General features: G+C 47.1%; 1 protein-coding gene and 1 long non-coding RNA gene across 2 annotated transcripts; one reads left to right on the forward strand and one right to left on the reverse strand.

Moving 5' to 3' along the window:
• Window positions 1-524: 524 nt before the first annotated feature.
• Window positions 525-5218, reverse strand: GHRH (growth hormone releasing hormone). The gene is made up of 6 exons (XM_019008709.2): window positions 5124-5218; window positions 4154-4285; window positions 3431-3535; window positions 2701-2838; window positions 2308-2404; window positions 525-1455 (listed from the first exon to the last, which is right to left on the reverse strand). Exons 1-5 carry the CDS (start codon window positions 5201-5203, stop codon window positions 2341-2343), a joined length of 519 nt encoding a protein of 172 aa, XP_018864254.1. The 5' UTR covers window positions 5204-5218; the 3' UTR covers window positions 525-1455; window positions 2308-2340.
• Window positions 5219-5231: 13 nt separating this feature from the next.
• LOC107213076 lies at window positions 5232-7828 on the forward strand. Its single transcript, XR_001524629.2, has 2 exons — window positions 5232-7504; window positions 7638-7828. It is a non-coding gene; the product is annotated as an uncharacterized LOC107213076 (long non-coding RNA).
• Window positions 7829-13763: the final 5935 nt, after the last annotated feature.

The following is a 13763-nucleotide window of genomic DNA, read 5'->3' on the forward strand; positions in this document are numbered from 1 at the left end:
TGCACTGTGAAGCAGAAGGACATCTCTGACAGCTGCCTGCCCACTGAAGGGTTGCACTTATCCATTACTGCTCCTGCTGCTGTCACAGCTCCACTGATCTCCCCCAGCATCCCCTCGATGTTTCCCATCCTGCTGGGTGGTTTATAATACTTCCCTACTGGAATTGTAAAACCTGAACAGGGAGGGTGTAACAGGGATTTGGTGCAGGGATGAGATGATTTCCATGCACACTGGAGCCTCCTATCCTAAAACATGTCAACTGAGGAAAAATGAAGTGACAACTACTGCAGACTAACAAGGAATTGTTGGAGTGCAAGGAGGGAAGACTTCAGAGGCCTTAACACACCTTTATGTATAATTTTGTTTCCACTCTGGTGGTGTTACTGGTACTGGAGCTGCTGCCTTTGTTATCCCAGTTTTGAGTCATCCTTGATGCACTTGACAACTGTCTTTGAGGAGCATCTTCCATTCTGGGTCCAGAATCAAGAAACAAAGGTTTCAACAAAAGAGCCATCTTGACCTGCTGTTGGACAGGTTTATTTAGAACAACTCTTATTTCCTGCTGCTGCTGGGAAAGCAGACCCCATCCTGGTGTTATTTACATTTCTGAAGACATAATTATTACACAAACAACGGGGGGATTGGGGTGAGAGGGAGGAAGCAGCTGTATGAGATCAGTGGGCTAATAACTTACTCCTTTTAAAACATTTACAGTTGTAGCCACGGTGGAGTTCAGATCCAGGGGATGGCACTCAACAAGACCTTGAGTTGAAACAGCGACAGCCCAAGCTGATGCACAGGGATCTCCTTCAGCTCTGGCAGAGCTGTAACTTCAGCTTGAGCTCCTCAAGGCTCAGCAGGAGCTGTAGCTGAGCATTTCAGAGTTCACTCTGCTGCTGGGGCTCTGTGTCAGGGAGCCAGGCAGCAGCAGCAGCCCAGAGCAGTTTCCAATGAATGGGAGATGTGTGGGCTCACGTCTCACCTCACCCTGATCCTTGCTGTGTGTGGCTGTGCCATCAGCACCCATTTTGAGGATGCTGTAATCAATTTACTAAGTTGCCTAAAGGTGCCTTTTGATGGCCTCATATTTATTAATCAGGCCCTCAAACAAAAAGATGACTTGGCAGAAATTTTGCTACACTCTGTGATTTGAAACCTTAATTAGTAGCCAGAATGTCCCCAGGATTACAAGTATATCATTTGTTTTAGTCCCTGTGTAAAGCAGCCTGAGGTTAAACCACAGAGGTGGTTTTTTTTCTGCTTTAGTACAGAGCAGTATTTCAAGAGGGGAGTTAAATTGTAAAGACTGGAGTAAATTAAGTAGTACTTCAGCACTGCATTCCTTTGATCACATCTGAGGAGTGTATGCATCAGTTTCCAGCTGCTCACATCTGGCGTGTCTTCTCTGCCATGAGGGGCTCACTGTACAGTTTGGTCCATGAGCTCTGAATTATTCTAGACAGAGAAAGGAGGAAAAGAGAATTACCAGAAAACTTCATAAGCGCACATAGAAATTCTTTCATCCTTTGGAGGCTTTTCCTGACTGACCTTATGTGTGGAAAGGTAACCAAGCCAAGCATGGCAAGAGAGATGTTGGAGTATTATGCTCTCCTAGCTGAATCCATAGGTGTGATTTATGTAGAGTTTTGATCTTCCCTCTCTTCCCCAGCCCCTCTTTTGTTCAGTGTGCACACTGATCTCTCCACACCCCTTTATATTGTGCTGGCAGGTTTGGACAAGCTGAATTTCTGTGGGACAGGGTAGTAAGATGAGGTTGCTTCACAAAGGAAAATTGATCAAGTGAAAGTATTGCCAAGAATGGACAGTTTGCTGGCTCTCATTCCCCCAGGGCTGGCAAGATTTACAGCATAATACAATCTCCAGCTGACTGTTTTCAGGAATGAGGGATAGAGAAAACAGTAACCTGTGCTGTCCAGTGCAGGGAAAACCTGACATGTCCCAGGGACCTAGAGACAGGTTCTGCTGCTGGAGGAAGACTTGTCTGCCCTTAGCCTGACCTGCACACTCAGGCACTATTGGATAACTTTGAAAGGCTGCTTTGGGTTGCTGCAAGCTTGTTCCCAGACATCCCCATGCACCTTCACAGCACTTGTGCTCCTTCTGTTCAAACTAGCAGGGTTTTAGGTACTCGCCAATATCGATTGGGAGTTTTCTTCCCCCTTAAATTACAAGCACCTTTTTCATGGGTAGCAGTGGGAGCTGACATCACTGAAGGAGAACCTCCAAACCTTGAGCAGTGCAGCAGCAGTGATTTATGCAGAGGATTGAGCAGGGCATGGTACTCACCAGAGCATGGGGAGATGGAAAAGGGAGAAGTATTTACATGAGCTTAGCCAGGGTGCTGGGAAAGCCTTCCAGCTGACTGCTGTCGATGTCCTGAGGCCTATCAAGGAAGAGGACAGGGATGGCATAACTGGGATCAAGAGAGAAATTCTCTTTTCTGCTACTATTTTACTGGATTACAAGGTTGAGAAGGCAGCAGAGTGATGTGCTGCTGTGTGTGGTGTGGGCTGGCTCAGGACAGGCTGTTCTTATCTGCACCCTGCTTGGGGTCAGCCTTATTCTTTCCCTGACAGTTCCTGAAATGACACTTAATCCAGGAGCTTCTCACCTGGAAGCCAGCCAGCAATAAGGACCTGGGTGTGTTCCTGCAAGGAGAATGAGCTGATTCCCACCCACCTTTGGTTCTGCAGGATGGCTCCCAGGAAGTCCCTCAGTACCATCTGCTGGTGGTATTGGCTGTCCATCAGGATGCTGTCAGACTGGCGCCTGCTCAGGAATTCCTGCACCCCTTCCCCTGGGCTGCTCTCGCTGCTTCTGTTAGGTGGAGATGAGAAACCTCTTTGTTTCTGAGATGCTTTTTTGCCCCTCACTCAAAGTTTGGCTCAGGCTGAGCAGCACAGAAAGGGAGCCTGCTGGGACTGAGCCTGGGGCCATTCTGCTTAATTTCAGCAAGGAATTGGTTTGCTGTATTTGCTCCTTTGCTAGAAGATGGATTGGGCTGGCTTGCATCTGACCAGTTGGTTTTATTTAGTGGCAGTCAGTGATCTGACTAGCCAAAGGTAATGGAGAGGCTGCTTTCTGTGCTCAAACCAGGCCAGGGATAACTCTTCCCTACCACTGAAGGATCATTGCAAATATTATCTGCAAATATTATTGCTTGTTGGTATTGCAGCAGAACTCTCAGCTGATCTGATGCTCCCAACCTTGGAGGAAAGGATTAATTAAGCTTCTTAATGATAACTGTGATTAGGGGTATCCAAGACTGTTGGGATACAGGATGTCCTTCGGGGTGTGGAACAGCAGGAGGGATTGCTTCTGTTGCAGTGAAAGGCAGCTACTTCTGCCAGGTGTATGGAAGGTAAATAAGCAAAGCCCAGCCCCAGGACAGCAGGGTGCTGGGGCTTACCCGAGCCTCTTGCCAATGATGGTCTGTAGGAATTTTCGGGCAGAAATCTGCCCCAGGAATTTCCGGTAGTTGTCAGTGAATATGGCATCAGCATGGCGCTGCATCCTGGGGGAAAAGGAAGCACAATGTGCTCTCTGAGCTGTCAGTGAACCCTCCAGGTGAGAAATACAAACCCCCCAGCTGTCACAGTGCTGAAATCAGGGCAGGTAACCACAGCAAACATCTTGTAGTGTTGGACTGCAGGAATATTGGAGGGTAAAGGACTTGAGGGAGCTCAGTCCTGACATGGAGGCAGCAGGTAAAATAAAATATCTAGGGCAGAGCTGGACTGGGATATTCCTGTGCTCTGCAGAAGCACCATCACCTCCTGGGAGGGCTGTGTCTGGGACAGGGTGACAGGAGCCTCCAGCAGACCTTTAGCCTGTGGTTAGTCCCAAGCTCCAGAAAATCCACAGGTAAGGGAAGCACAAACCACTCATCTAGTCCCACTGTTGTAAGGATAGGTCCTCTGTGCTTCAGACAGAAATAATCATCCTCTATCTCCAGGCAGAGGTGGAAAGGAGAGGCTCTAGCATCCCTGCAGATAGATTCCCAGAGCTCAGTGGAAAATTATGTTCATGTGGGTGATGGTTTGGGACTAACTGAGCTGCTGGTCTGCTCCTGGGCTGGGGGAGACTGTAACCAGCACACTGCAGCAGCAGGGCTGGCAGGTGAGGCACAAACCTTTTCTCAGTGGGGTCTGTTAACAAACCCTCCTCCTCCTGCTCCTCTGCCAAGGGGTTATGGCTCTCCAGTGAGCTGCTGTGCTGCAGCTGGAAGCTCATGGCCTTGCCAGCAGCCAGCCCTGGACTGTACCTGCAAGAGAAACCCCAGGCACACTGTGAGATGTGCTCAGATGCCAGCTGAAGCTCAGTCTTCTTAACCATTATCCCCTACTCTCCTGCTTTTTCTTTCTCCATTTGTCATCCCATCTCAGCAGTAACACAAGTACTGTCTGTCACTCTCCCCAGCTAGAAACTGCCCTCAAGCTCTTCCAGCAGTGGAAGGATGGTTTGTAGAGTTGTCTCAAGCACACATCCCCCTCACTGAGCTCCCAGCATCCCTGAGCAAAGTCCCAGTGTTTCTGGTATTGTTGTCCCATGGCTTTGGCACAAGGCTAAAGCATTTTCTATAGGACATTGCAAATCCACATTAGTGAAGCCAATGCTCAATATTGGGCTTCTGCTGATTTGTAGAGGTACAAAGCAGTACTGCAACTTCTAAGACCCAACAAGGGAACACTTGAAATATTAATAGGTATCTGTAGATTTCATGTAGAATATTTCATTTCATTTAGAATATTTGCACTTCTGACTTCACTGCAGGTGCCCTGCAACCACAAATTTTTATCAGTGTTTGAGCTGGAGGTGCTGCCTGGTCTGGAGATTGCCAGATTTCCTTTCATAGATCCCAGCATTCAATTCCAAACCCAACTATTTGGGCTGAAATATTCCATCAGGTCCCTGTCTTCTTTGGAAATCACCCCTAGGCCAGCAGTGTACCCAAATATTAAGACAGGGCAAATAAATAGTCCTAGAAACACATTTAGAGTTCATCTGGCTTTCAGAAGTGCTGGCAACTTTAGTTTGGCACCTGCTTATTTTGCACAAGGTCAGAGATGAGGCAGAGTGAGCATAAAGCACTCAGCACTTACCTGAGAGCTGGGTAGAGAGGAGAGGAGATGGAGCATGTGACTAAATGCAGGAACAGGAGCAGAGTGGCCTTATCCAGCATCTTCCACCCCTTGGAGTCACCTAAAATGCAGGGTAGCCTGAATCAGGGCAGTGAGGTGCTCTGGGCCAGGAGGGGAGGCCAAGTGCCACCTCTGTGTTTCTCAGTCCCTCTGTTCATTTCTCAGCAAAGGGACTGGAAATGTGCCTCTGTGGTTGTGGTGTTGGCCAAGGCAGAGAGGTTGTGGTGTGGCACAGTCTCCCCACGGAGGGCAGCTCCTGGAGGCAGAGGCTGAGTGTGATCTCTTGGGTGGGGAGGCAGAGCCCATCATGATGCTGGGGGACCCTCTCAGTGAGCTGTCCCGCTGCTGTGGCTGCAGGAGAACTCTCTCTGGGGCTGGTGTGAGCCCCAGGAACACCTGCACGGGCTGGAAAAGCTGCTGGATGGGGACAGCAGTTGGCAGGGATGTGAAAGGAGCCTTGCTGCCTGCACAGGACCATCTGCAAGCTGCCCTGGGACCTCTCCCGTCCCGCCCTGCTCGCAGGCTGGACCTGCAGGGCATGGTCTGTGCCCGAGAGCTGACTGGGCAGAAACAGGGAAACCCAAATAAAATCCCTGGGCAGAGGGGTAATACAGGCACACAGGCAACCTTGGCAAAGCCATTTATCAACAGCAAGTGCTGAGCTTGGTTTGCCAAACAAAACAAAGACTGCTCCTTCAGTGACGAGGGGATGGAGACTGAAACACATCCCTTTGGAAAGGCTGAATTGCTGCTGTGCAGAGAGCAGCCCCCAGCTGTCCTGAGCACGGGGGAGCTGGGCTGAGCCATGTGCACTGCCCAGCTTCGTGTGCTGGGCTCGGCTCAAGAGCTGAGAATGACTCAGGCCAGAGCTGCCCGAGGTCACCCACCCTCGGGAGATGAGCGCTGCGCTTTTGTCCTCGGCAACAGGAGCAAGGTATTTCAGTGAATGCTGCTCTTCCCGAGCTTCCATTGAAAGAGACTGATCTTTTGCTCAAAGCAGATTCTTTAAGAATGTGGATAGGAATCTTTAAAATAACAACTTTCACTGTTCCCTGTCTTATTTTACAGAAGAAAAGAGCAGAAAGGTGTTTGATCTCCCTAAGAAGGGGGGGGAAAAAAGCCCTCTTCCAAATGTATAACAGTACTTCCTTGTAAAAGGAGCAGCTTCCAGATGGAAAGGGTTTGCTTGGACTTCTGATTGCTCAAGTGAAGTTTCAAGTGATGGGTTTTACTGATGGGGGGAGGCAGGGAGGCTCTCTGATGGAAAACATCATCAGTGAGCGCTCTTTTCTGCTCAGACAGGACAGATCAACACAGAGAGGGGGAGCCTGATTAAGGACCTGTGGTCTTGCAAGTGGGTCTGATGTTGACACCAGGGGAGTTAATGACAGAGTTAGTGGCAGGGTCAGAAGGGAATGGACAGACATGAGAAAAGGCATCACTCTAAGAAAAGGGGCTTCTTATCACAAAGTCATTCTCACCCAGTCTCTGTTTCCATTTACATGTGCTCCCAGGTGGGACCAGCAGCTTCCCCAGCATTTCCTGCAAAGCTCCTTGTGCTCATGGGTGGCATCTCCTACCTCCTGCTCTATTACAGAATCACTTTGGCCCCTCAGAGCCAAGGAATGCTTAAAGGAAGGAAAAAAGGGATTTTGAGAGACGTACAGGACTTCTGCTTTTAGAACAAATCCCCTGCTTCCCTTTCTTTTTTTACTGCTCCATTTGAACTTGGAAAAACTTGCTTCTTCTGTGCCTCTTCCCTGAACATCTTCAAGAAAATACCCAGTCAGAACTTTCTAGATAGAGGAAATTATCTAATGCATTTATCAGTGGGTACCAGCAGACTGTGGTACGAGCATCTATAGAAAGTATCAATCAGGAGATTTAATCAGTATTAGAGAAGCTCCTATGTGAGCTGAGAAGTGCCAATGTAAATGAAAATCCAGCCCAATGCTGTCTGCTTCCCCTTCCTCTTCTTAGCATATAGCCCTGATTACCACTTTCTTTCTGTCACTGACTTCTCTACTTTAAATGTTGGGGTTTTATCTAGAACTGCTTTTTGAACTTTTTTTTTTTTTATTTCTCTACTATTAATTTCTTTGTAATTATTTTCTTGTTTGTTTCTGGCTTTGTCTTCTCCCCCTTAGCTACAGCCTGCTTCCAGATTTTTGGCTATGTCTGTCTCCTTTTTTCCCTCGAGAATAAATCAGAAATTAAAGTCCTACAATCCTTCCCAGATGTGTCTGCTATTTCAGAGGAGAAGCTGGGAATTGAAGTGTCACCCTGTGTGCAGGCAGCTTGACAGCTTTGCAAAACATTGTCACCTTCGAAATTCTCCTGAGGTGAGGGACACCTTCACTTTCCATTCTGGCAGCATGTGAAAAAATGATTAATAAATAAATCCCCCTTAAGATGAAGAGCTTTTAGCACCATTCCAGCAGATGAAGCATAATAGCTTTGTTCCATCCTGTGCAGTGGGAACAGCAGCATTGTGACAGTGATGTTGGAGAGCTGGTAACTACCTCTTGCCATTTCTGAAACCTCAACCTGAGCAGTCTTCAAAACACCTCTGTGTAGATGAAATGAAGCTTTTGCCATGCCTGCTGTTTAATAAAGCCCAAACTTTTATACCCTGAAATGCTACATTAAAAAAGCAGAAATCCTTTTAAGTGCCTCCCTGTGCCTTGTGGTGGCTGGCTTTGCATTACCTGTAACACACTGTTGTGTTTCTCCTCACACTTTGGCTTGGCTCAAACACAGTTTCATTGCTGGGTGAGTAAAACACCGTTCATTTGCCAGGGTAAAATAAACTCACATCCACATAGCAAACAAGAAAAACAATGCTACAGCTAGTAGTCATCTAACATGTTTTATAGAGCTCATATAGTATAATTCCATTGGTTTGCATTTATGATGTAGTTCAGTCGTTTCATTCTATAACGTGGTACAAAAACAAATTGGTACAAATCTTGATTTGGTACAAACGTGTCTGGTGAAGCTCATTCCCGACAGCTTTGATGCATTTGAGCAGAATTTAATTGTCTCCAACTTCCAAATCGACATTATCCTGTTAAATGCACAGAGAGAGGCTCCCACTTACCGTTCCTGGAGAAAACGAGTGCTTCCTAGATCAGCTCCTGCCCAGGTGCTCCTTCCCCTGTTACAAATCCAACTTCTCCAGTCCTGGAGCTGCCTCTGGGAGCCCGCGGGGTCCGGGCAGGAGCGGTGCTGGTGCAGAGCAGGGAGGACAGCCCCAGCCCTCCTCCAGTGTCCTCTGGCTGCCAGGGAGGTGCATCTCTGCCTTTTATACCTGAGCTCCCTCAGGAGTCCTGTGGGCTTCCACGCGTCAGAGAATCAATTATCCTCCTGAATTTCAAAGGCTGTGTTTGCATCCTCGTTTTGTGCGTGTGTGTGCGTGGGGAGGGGGCCCTGCCCGCAGTCCAGGGTCATCTGTACACTTTCTCTTTATCCCTCAAAGAGCCAAGAGCAAATAACAGCAATAATCTGGCAGAGTGAATGACAAATTCACTTTGCTAGGGAAACTTCGCTTTTCCTCTGCAACTGCATTTTTTCCTTCTACTCCACAGTGAGAGTGAGTTAACCATTAGTACTTTCTCACACTGCCTGAACAGGAGGGTTGATCTTTTTGCTATTTTATTTTTCTTTGATTATCAGCCTTTTCCTCCTCCTCCTTTGTTACTCACACCTGCATTAGGGGAGCAGTTCATGCTTCAGACCCTCACAAATATCCCAGCTTCACACCAAGCCCACAAAGCAGCTGGAGAGCCCTGCTCCGTCCATGTGCTCTGCAAAAAGGCAGAGGAGCTCCCTGGGGTGCTGCGTGCACTGCCAGCTTTCTTCATTCCTGGAACAAGGTTTATGAGAGCCCCATTAAAACAAACACAGAGCCTTCATGCCAAGAAGACCAGGACAGTTCAGAGGAGTTCAAAATGAGGTGTCAGCATGAGCTCCACCTGCCAGATTTCTCATATTGACTTTACCATGTCCAGAATGGATGGGATGCAGATCCTCCTGTCTGAGGGCTTGCATGACTCGATGATGGGAAGGTTTCAGTAGGTGAGATGACTCATGTCTGCCTGCTGCCAAACACCTTCACCTGGCACCACAGTGGCATCACAGCTGCTGCTGGCAGAGAGGGATTGTAGGGAGGATGGTGCAGCTGGAGGACATGTGTGTGCAGGGGGTCAGAAGCATCCCAGTGATGGTCTGTTATTGCCTCTCATTGCTTCTTGCAAATCAGGCAGGTATATCATCTGTGTTATCCACTGGAGACACTGCAGATGGGGATTTCTGAGTGGCACAGAGCAGGTTTTCCAAAATCCTTGTCCTGGTGTGCACAGCTGCATGTGGTCCCTGCCAACTGGAAAGGGATTTTTGGTCAGCTTTTTTGAATCTGTTTGTGTTCTCTCATGTGTGAGGCCAGTTGCACTAATTTTTCAGCATGACTTATTTTTCTTTCATTGTCTTGGTGCTGCACTGGCTGAGCAGATGAATCAGATCATGCTGTTAAACCAGCTGAGAGCCAGCGCTATTTCAAGGTATCACCTTATAGCCTGGTCCTGAGCTCCTTCTCCATCCAGCTGGCCCCTTGCCTTACACAGAGCTGCATATGATACCAGGCAATATTTATCTGATCAAGGAGAATCAGTCTATAATTGACTTATTTATAGCTCCCTGATGCCCAGCTTGGGTTAGGAGGGCTGTGATCTGTGTTCATATCTCAAGTGAGCTGCTTTCACAGAGGGCTCTATAAAGTTCCATCATGCCAGGGGTTTCCTTGTGCTGTCTAGATTGGTTTCCTGCCATGCACAGCTGGACCCAGCAAGATCCACAACAATGGCTTTGGGTTAATTGCAAGAGGCAGCAGAAATTTCTAAAAACCCTCGGGGCTCTGTTGGGTGCACCCAGCTTAGGAGTTCTGCAATAGCATAAATAGAGCAGTGTTTCTGTCCCTGGGATTTCCTGTCCCAGCTTCAGTCAAAACCTTCCTGTCTTCCCAGGACCCAGAAAGGTCATTTTTGGAGCTTCTCCACCAGGCTCCACAGGTTCTCCCTCTGGTTCATGCAGAAATGTCTGTGATCCTCGCTGCTGCCTGGATGAAGATGCTACGGATTGTGACAGGACCCAGAGTTGTTTGGAGCCAGTTTTGCATCCATGCCTGTTGGTGTTGCAATGTGTGTTTGAGCTGGCAGTGATAGGCTCTGTTCTCATGGTCTTTTTTTCAGTAGGGCTGTCACACATGTAGAGCTCTGCACATGCCAAGGGGGCTCTGGCTGCAGGTCTGTGCTCCCCACAGCCCCAGAGCTGTCCCCAGGGTATCAGTGGTATTCAAAGTCTAAACATACTGCCTGTGTGACAACATTCCTCACAGGAATTTCACTTTACACTTAGTATCAATAACAATTTGGCACAACAGATGACAAATTTGATTTGCAAAATGAACAGATTTTTTTTTTAGAGTATCTCTTAGTTTGTCCCTAGAACCTTCCCAGTTTCTCCCCAGCTCTCCTCCCTACCACAGCAAGTGCTGTGTCAGCATCCACTGGCTCCCAAACCAGAGGTCTGCAACACTCAGTACCTCCCACAGATCTCCACATTAGCAATGAGCAGTGGGTAACTCTCAGTTTGTCCTCTAAAGCCAAGCCCACACCAGTGCAAGCCTGATGGAATCTACAGCCAGCTATGAGCTGCCACAGGCACCCTCAGCATCTGGAGCTGCCAGATTTTGGAATCACATCCAAGCAGATCCACCCTCCCCACTGCCTCTGGGTGAAGAATCTCACTCCAGCTACTCTTATTACAGTGCCAATCCTTCGCTGACAAAGGACACAGAGTTAGGATCCTGAAGCAATTTCCCAGGTATTGATTTCCTCTCAGCTTTACCTCCCTTGGTCTCCGTGCCAGGCTTTAAAAAATCACCCCAGTCTGTTCTAGGTGCACGACATAACAGCTTCAGATGAGCTGAGCAGCGTGTGAAATGGGGCTCAGCCTCGTGGGGTTGAACCTAGTGACAGTCAGAAGTAACTCATCAAATGGCAAAAAACCATCCTGTGTTCTCAGCTGTCAAAAGCTTTTCTGCACTTCTCCAAAATGTCACACAGGCTGGCTTCTCCACCCTCTACCACTTCCAGGAGAGCCCTGGGGACAGAGCTGCTCCCTCTGGTTTGTTTTCACTTGAGTGAGAGCTGGGCTGGCAACTAACTTGTGGCAAGTGCCCTAATGGTGAATCAAACACAACTACCTAAGACTAAAAGTTATGGGGTTTTGCCTGGGTTTCCCACCATAGAGGCAGGATGGAGCCCATTTTGGTTTAAGTATCTTATCCCAAGTGGCAGAATATGGACACATTATAATAAATTCTTAATCATTTAATTGCAGCGTTCATTACTGCTGTGTTCATAATAATTTTCATTTCTAAGTTCCTTGTAAAAATCCAGTAATTTCTGTGGAAGGCAAGCAAACTAAACTGAGATGAGAAAGACATGATTTAGCCTGTGCTACCAGTTCCTTCTAAGGAAGAAGCAAAAAATACTAAAACTCCAACCCAGCGGGTGTGGTGAGACTTGCCATTAGAAAATCATACAGGACTTGGTTTCTTCTTCTTGGAAGGATAAAGTGTTGAGACTTGGATCTTCAGATCCTCCAGACTCAACCCTTTGAACATCAATAGATTTCCTGAGGAGAATTTTCCCTGGAGGAATTCAAATTGGTAGGAATCTGAGTACAAACATTTATCAAAATAATCTCAAGGAAGGAGACATTCTGCATGAGAGCACTGTTTGCACTCTGAGAATGAGTCTGAAGCAGAAGATCAGATTAAAAACAGACAAAATAAACCAGAAATTCAAAATGTGCAAGAAGTGATGTCAGGAAGGGCTGTGTCATGGTGTTAAAAGCCTGCCTGAAAAGCCTACTTAATCTTCAAACATTAACTATCCCTGAGGCTGTAGAATAGAGCAAATGGCAGCAGCCTGTGGGATGTGCATCTGTCAGGAGGCCCATGGGCTCTGCAGGTGAGATCCATTTATAGAGCCTGTACCTGTCTGCCTCTGTTTATTTCCTAGCAGAGCTCTGGAGCAATTCAGCATCGCCCAAGTGAACTGCCAAGAGTTTCAGCCAGGTATCAGCACGTTACACTCAGCTGTAGGCTTGAGAGTTACTGATTCCTGAATTTCTGGCTCTCTAAATACCATCTTCATCCTCCTCCAACCCTGGCAGACAGAGCTGAGATGCCAGCAGTGAATGTCAGTAATTAAGGAGCTCATCTTTGGTCTTATCACTCTCATTTCAGTTTGGAAAGGAGCCTTGGCTAGAAGGTTACACAGCAGGTTTCAGCCAGAATCAGTGAACAGGGAGAGGCAGCTTCAATCCTTTGAGGCGCCTCTGATAAAAACCAGAATAAGAGTGAGATGTTACTGGCATTGAGAAGGCAAAATGTGGTTTATGGAGAGGGAATGAGGAAGCCTGTGTTTCCAGAAAGGGATGAGAGATTAGAACAGTTGTAATTTTTTGCCTGGCTGAATATGAGTGTGCAGCCTAAGGATGACAAGACCTTGGAGCACAAGGATCACATGTACAGTGAGTGGTAATAAAGAGCTGTCACTGCAAAGACAAGTGGAAAATAACACAAAGAAGAAATGTAGAATGGACTAAGAAAAGCCAAGGATTATTAGGATTTGGAGAAAGACTTCTTGCCTGAGCATTGTCCCTACTTAGAACAGAGTGCTGATAAAATTGCCATGTCCACTTGTTGAATCCATTTTAGCTTTGAAACCTGTTTGCAACTGGTAGGCTTTGGGAAAATCTTCCTTTTTTTTTTTTTTAATAAATAGCTTCATTTTTTTTGTCATTTCCCAGTCAGGTGCAAGGAGTGGGTCAGGGTGATGCTGCTGGAAGGTGGGGAGCCACAGTGGGCTGATGGCACCACCTGCTTGTGGCTCCCAGGCTGGGGCACTCCTGACCTGGCCTGGAGGGTTTGGTGGCCTTGGGGTGAAATAGAAGGGGAGAGAAGGGGCAGGAGCTGCCTGAAAACTGCACATTTTCCCTGCCTGATTCTACTTGGAGTGAGAATTGCTGTTTCTGTTGGGGAGAGAAGAAAAAGAATAAAATAGACAATAAGGAGTGTCTTTTCCCCTTTTCCTGCAAACTCCATCTCTGAGGACTGGAGCCTGTGAAGTGTGTGGACAGCAGCACCAGCACATTCAGTGTAACACTTGGAAGAATTTAATCTGTCTGTTAATCCATTCTGATAAGATCCTTCCTGACATTTTCAATAATTATTTCTTCCTCTTCAGTGAGGTTTTTTTTTCATCCTAAACATTCAGAGTTTGGGAGGTAATAAGGTGAAAGGGCAGAATTTACTGCTTTCCTGAACTCTGGAATTATTCCTTAGTCACTCCAGGGGCAGGGGAAACTCCATTTAAGAGTAATTTTCTCCTAGGATTATAATGCCAGAAGAATTTCTGTGTTTAAGTGTCTCTGGCTTCTGCCACTCATCCAGCAGTGTTCCCCAGTTGTCTGTAATATCTTCTGCACTAAAAAACATTAAAGATTTCTAATCCAATTGCTAAAAATCTTTGA

This window comes from Parus major, chromosome 20, assembly GCF_001522545.3.
Source record: "Parus major isolate Abel chromosome 20, Parus_major1.1, whole genome shotgun sequence".
Lineage (NCBI taxonomy): Eukaryota > Metazoa > Chordata > Aves > Passeriformes > Paridae > Parus > Parus major.

Coding starts and splice junctions, on each gene's coding strand:
- GHRH (XM_019008709.2), bottom strand. CDS start 5,203: ATGCTGGATAAGGCCACTCTGCTCCTGTTCCTGCATTTAGTCACATGC. Junction 4,286..5,123: donor CCTCTCTACCCAGCTCTCAG/GTAAGTGCTGAG, acceptor TTTCTCTTGCAG/GTACAGTCCAGGGCTGGCTG. Junction 2,405..2,700: donor GCCATCCTGCAGAACCAAAG/GTGGGTGGGAAT, acceptor CTTCCTTGATAG/GCCTCAGGACATCGACAGCA.